This window comes from Otolemur garnettii, unplaced genomic scaffold (assembly GCF_000181295.1).
Source record: "Otolemur garnettii isolate 467f Iridium unplaced genomic scaffold, OtoGar3 scaffold00098, whole genome shotgun sequence".
Taxonomy (NCBI): Eukaryota; Metazoa; Chordata; class Mammalia; order Primates; family Galagidae; genus Otolemur; species Otolemur garnettii.
The window spans coordinates 5,817,147-5,823,146 of record NW_003852493.1 but is presented as its reverse complement, the minus strand read 5'-3'; the positions used below and the strand labels follow the sequence as shown (position 1 = coordinate 5,823,146).

At 46.7% G+C, this 6,000-nt stretch overlaps 1 protein-coding gene across 5 annotated transcripts in view; it reads right to left on the bottom strand.

The window, feature by feature from the left end:
- PKP4 (plakophilin 4) overlaps positions 1-6,000 on the bottom strand; it is a 231,775-nt gene that overhangs the window by 17,627 nt on the left and 208,148 nt on the right. For all 5 annotated transcript variants that reach the window (XM_003795963.2, XM_003795964.2, XM_012808991.1 and 2 more), the window contains 3 exons: positions 3,113-3,230; positions 1,569-1,760; positions 1,224-1,397 (listed from right to left, as the gene is read on the bottom strand). In XM_003795963.2, the coding sequence (XP_003796011.1) occupies positions 1,224-1,397; positions 1,569-1,760; positions 3,113-3,230 (484 nt within the window). The remainder of the gene's footprint in view (positions 1-1,223; positions 1,398-1,568; positions 1,761-3,112; positions 3,231-6,000) is intronic.

Genomic DNA, 6,000 nt, shown 5'->3' with positions numbered 1-6,000 from the left:
TTGAACATTAGAATATGTGATTGACCATCTAGTTTCTTGAATATCAAGAGAATAGATTATTTTAATAATATGAATAAGAGGAAAAGATGCATTTAGAAGATCCGATGATCATTCCTCATATGAAATGAGTACTCCTATTTTTCAAATCAAATGAAATCTACAGGAGGGGGGAGTAGACGACTTGCTGTAAGTCAAGTCCTGGGGCAGTTTTACCAATTTCTCTCTCTGAAACCTGTAACAACAGAACCCACTCCTATTTCACTTGGAGACCAACCAGCAGAGCCCAGCCCCGAGCACCTCCCTTCTGGCACACCACCGGCATCATTGCTCCCCAAATGGCTTCTGATTTGATAACATCTGTGGCTATGATCATCTCATTTTCTTAATGAGGGTCCAATATTTTGACTCACTATTTTAGACATTTTTGAAATCACTTATATATAATGTTTATATTTTCAGCTAGCTTGGCATCTAAATTTCATTCACGTAATGATCCCAGACATGAAATTCTAAACAACTCAAATCACATGTATTTGAATTACTGTCTTTTCTATTATTGTCAAGTTATCCTTTGGTCCCAGAAGCCAAAGGTGAACACTGGTCTACAACACAAATATTTACAAGTATTTATGTGCTGCGAACTGCCTTTGGTTCCTTCAAGCTATCGTTTCATTTAATCCTTGCAACCAACCATCTCATAATGTAGGTATTAAATTACTTTCATTTTACGGATGATGTTAAGGGCAGAGAGATGCTAGGCTTAACCCACACTGTCCTCTCTTTGCCTCAAGGATTTTCTCCTGCTGTCCTGTTATCTGGATTGTACCCTCAACCTCAGATTCTGCTGGTGTAAGTTTTCTCACCTTCAAAGACTGAATTCAGGCAGCATACTTCTTCAGGAAACCTGCCCACCTCTTTGCCCTCCCTTTCTTGGCTTCCCCTTGCCCTGATTAGTGAGGTTAGATGCCCTCTTCAAGATCCCGCAGCACACACATCCTGGGTTGTGCACTGCGCAGGCAGGCCCCGTTCACCCACCGGCCTTCAGTTTCTCACGGGGCGGGAAGATGTCGCATTCATCTGTGGCTAACACAGCAGCTGCCTGTCTCCCTTCCTTTCCTCCATCCCTTTCACAGGTATGCTCTAAACAACCGTGCCTCTTACTCCATCAGGGCTGAGCTGAATGGAAAGACAGAAAGCAGATGGGCGAGTGGGAGACATCCTACCTTCCAGTTGCCAGCAGAGAGGTTCTGGAGAGATCCGGCAGAGCCTTCCAAGGTGGCTGGGTTGGAACTTTCTGCTAGAAGAGTCAGATATGGTTTTACCACCGACGGGTGCCACAGCATCTCCACCCCTTTGGGGGACTTCGACAGTCCTGGGATAGGACCAACTCCATCCCACTGAAAGACATTAAATGGAAGCAAAATCAGTATGCTCTCCCACACATAAAAACATTCATCTTTGCTGGCCTCAGCTCTATCCATGCAGAACATTTTTTTTCTTGTGAAGTATGTGATTTATCACTCCCAGAAAAACGAAACTTTATCAAACATATTAAATAAAATGCTAACTTGATCCTCTTGTGGAGTCCTCTTTTTCTTCTTCTTCTTCTTTCCCCAGCAGCTTGGCTCAGAGTCTTTGCTGGGAGACTCTTTCCCCAGCAAGTCATCCAGCTCGTTCAGTCCCAGCAGCCGGGCCTGAGGGACCTCCAGTTCCAGCCGATAGGACAGGTTTCTCAGGGTGCACACACAGTTCTCCACGGTCTGAAACCCAACATGGGGCATAATTAAACTCATCTCTGCATGTTAGAGCACAGCGCTTCTGTACTGGACACTACTGAGAGGAAATCCATGGAGAATATGAAAATTGCTTTTTATTTATGAAAACCTAACACTACCCAAAGAATGAATTACAATTCTAGAGTTTTGGGGATACCCAAAGGACAGGGTGCAGAGCCAACCTCCGTCCTGCTGGGATCTGGATGCTATCCTGACTACCACAGGGCTCCAGCCTTGCGGTAGCTACTGCTTCAGTCTGCTGCAGGGGCAGACTGTACCCGAGATGCCAGAACCTCAGCACAACAGATCCGTCAACTTCCTCCCGGGGGCAGCCCTACTCCCAGCCTTCTGCCTTCTTTTCCATCTCCCAAGTCTACCCCCCGAGGAATAGTCAGTGATTTCTTTCTCTGTTGACTTCTGTACATGGTCTTTTGATCCTTAAAGTCTGTACCATATCTCTAATTAGGAAGCCAGCTGTCACTTCAATTGAGTGTCTAAAACCAAGTTCAGCACTTGCCTATCTAACAAGCCTCCTTTTCCAATCTGCTTATGCCTTTCAATTTTATCTGTAGATCTTTTGGTTCAATGAGGCTCCAATAAAAACTTGGCTTCCACCTTGAACTTCTGCCCACATTCTCCCCTGGCCCCACCACTCATCACTCTTTGCCCTCTCAGACTCATCTTTACAATGCAAGGCTTACCAACCCCATCCTATCCCAACACCTTTGTTTTAGGCCTACCCTGAACTCCTGACTTTTAGTCCTTCCTTTCTGTTTCTTCCCACTTCTCAGCCCCTAAATAAGACCCTGGATGATCATCACACCTGACAAATGATGTGCAGAATGCTCTGTTTGGGGAGGGATGGAGAACAGGAGGGTAGGGCACAGCAGGAGGGGTAGAGAGAGGTGTGGTCACAGGTAGTGCTGGGGTGGGGGCTACAGACAGCACTGGGGCAACAAGGGCACAGAGGCTGGGGGTTTCTATGCCTCCACCAGGAACTTTTACTGAGCAGACACTCAAATCTGATTCCTGGGTGGGGAGATACAGAAGTGGAGGAAATAGCGGCAGGGCAATCTCCTTGGGAGGGAGCCCGGAGAACCACAAAGAAGGCCAGGCCGGCCCCAGTTCTTTACCACACCCAGTCATCCTGTTCGCTTGGTTCTAGGGCTATTTTCTTAAGTCACTATGACCCTGTCAATCTGTAATTTTTAGAGACCTGCCCTATGATTTAGAGTGTAGCCTCCCGGGGAGGAGGGGCTCCAGAATGTCAGAGAATGGCTGTCTTAGGTGGCTGTCGTCATCTGCCCCGCACCCTCCCGTGGCAGGTGGGCACTGACCTTGCTGTCGTAATCGGAGGTGTTCACACACGTGTGGATCACGTACAACAGCGAGTCCACCAGCCCCTCACACGACCGCATCTGCTTCCGCGCTTCCTCCCCTGCGGAGCTGAGGTTCCTAAAGGAGACCATGCGAGCCACTGAGCTGAGCTTACTCAGCGGCCACGTACTCTTACCTCAATGGCGTGAAGAGAACAGACAGCAGCCGGCGGCCACTGCCGCTGGTCTGGGGAGGCGTTGTGGAGCTCACAGTAATGGCCAGCTGCCTCTCACCCGCAGAATGTAAAGCTAACCCTGCTGTAACTGCACCTCACTCATGACCGCTACTGTCAACCCCTGATGGAAATATTCAGGTGCTCAACCTCCCCAGCTTCCTCATGTATAAAGAGGGGAAAATAACAGTGATTCCTACGTAGGGTTGTTGTGAGGAGGAAATCCCGCCACTTACAAGGCACACGCGTGTTAGCTGTGGTGCGAGTTAGGGTTAGACATGGTTTGTTTGCCTCCCTTGTTACGGTCCTTGCAGTTCCCCGCACCTATTACAATGTTTTACATACTGTAGGCAATTAGATGTTTCTTGAATGAACAAAGGAAACGTCATTTGTTGTATAAAAGTTTCATGTTAAACATGCACATTTGCTTATGTTAATTTTTTTCTCATCTTTTTAATTATAAAAAATACTGAAAATTGTTTTAGGTCTCATCTGCACTGTAACTTTTGATCTCAATTTGCTTTTATAAATTGATACCAAGTTAGGATCTACTTTAAATCCCAATAATGAGGGTTCTAGGCTAACACTGTTAGATGAGATAAGGGGGATTTAGAATGACTTAACTTTTCCTCTTGTTTTTCTGAGGAAAGGCACTGTCCCTGTGGTCCCTCTCTGTCTTAACCTGTGTGGTCTCTGAGCAGCACTCAATGGCTCACTCTTCCTCTGCAGGGATCTGGGAGCCTCCCTGCCCTGAGGGGCCTCTGGGAGTGCCCAGCACTCTCCTCTATCCCTGTCCTCTCCCAGGTGCCTCCTGCTGCTTGGCTTGAACACGACCTAAGGACCTGGGGCAACCAAATGTCTACCTGCAGCCCTGACCTTTCCCAGACTCATTTATCTAGTAATCTTCTTGACATTACCACATGTTTAGCTAATCAGATTTCTCAAAAGGGGCATGGTCAATACTCTCTGCTGTTCACCCCTCCAGCTGTTCCCCTGACCTTCCCCTCATTTCATCATTAGTTTCCTGTTTCCACTTGATCCAGCTAAAGATCTGGGTCTTATCCTGATTTCATCCCTTTTCTTCATCCCTTATGTTCAATCTATTAGCAAATTGTCAGCTCCTTCTCCACAAAATAACCAAATCTGCCTATGTCTAGGTCACTTTCAGTTTGCCTGGGTCACTGTGACGGCCTGATATTTCTGTCTCCATTTCTGCCCATACCCAGTCTCCCAGCCAGAAACCAGTCCTGAGATTCCTCTGCTCAGAACCACCTGATGGCTTCCCACAGCCCTTGGAATAACATGCCAGCTCCTTCACTTGACTTACAAAGTCCTACATCATCTGGTACCACTCTTCCCTTGGTTCCCTAAGCTACAGTCGTAAGCTCATTCCTGCCCCAGAGCCTTTACACAAATGGTTCCCCTGGCTTGGAACACTTGTCCTGAGCCCCAACCCTCAACTGAGTGGCTCTAGTGGTAGTTCAGGTGTGGATTCAAGTTTCACTTCCTTGAGAGACCATTAACCCTTACATTGCCCTGTTTATTTTTATGGCACATACTGTTATTTTGTTTCCGTATTTGTCAATTTTCCCAAGAGAATGTGGTCCCATTAGATCAGAGACCTCGTCTGCCTTGCCCATCATTGGTTTCAAATATAAGGCATTCACCAACTCTTTATAGGGTGTGTCCTGCCCCAGGGCTTTCCCTGAAGCCCAGCCAGCTTGAGGAGCGACCACACCTCTGTGGGTCCTGGTGGGGAAGGATGAGATGCTGCTGCTTCCTCAGATGATTAGCAGGGCACATGGCCCACCTGTGTGGGCACCTGAGTGGAAAGGGGTTGGCCTATCTTCTAGGATCCTGACTCTCATCACCCCCCACCCCGTCATCTTCCCCCTGACAGGGGCCAAGGGCCACATGTCCCAGTGTTGGAAGGCTCCATAGCAGCTGCACGGTGCCTCCCTCTCTCTCAAGCTCTCTGTCCCAGAGATGGTTAGCCATCCAGAATGGCTAAATGACACTCAGTGAATGCTCCCTCTATGATGCATGCACCTGCTGACTCCTCATGGCTCTCAGGTGGTACTATGGGCCTTATCCCAAAGACCAGGAAACTGAAGCTCCAAGGAGGACTGGAGGGACTGCCTGAGGCTGCCTCCCTGTCACCATGCCCCAAGCTTTCTCTTTCCAATTCCCAGGGCAAGATAAGGCTGGCAAATGGGGTCAAAACTGAGTTGATTAGTGTTAATGGCAAATAATGCGCTGTACTGTGTGCATGTGAGAGAAGCTTTATAGATTTTAAATGCTAAAAATAATAACTAAAAAGTAGATTTGGGTTCCTTTTCATTTTTTTAAAAATAAGATTAAAAACCAATGATTGTCTAAATCACATACCTTTTTACACCCCTTTAAAAGCAAAGGGGTTTTAACCATCACATATTGAATTTAAACAAAAACTAGGCTGAAAACACATTAGCAATCAGAATGTGATAACCAGAAAAATGCTGTCAAAGTAAAAAACACTGGAATTTTGGCAGTAATCTTAGACTGAGAAGGCCTTTCTGAGTAATTCACAGAAGAGTCATTTATAAGATAACTCTTTTAAGGCCACCAAGCTGTGTTCATAGTATTTTTCTCATAAAATAACAAAGTCCAGTGGCCTGAATTTTGAAATAAAACTGG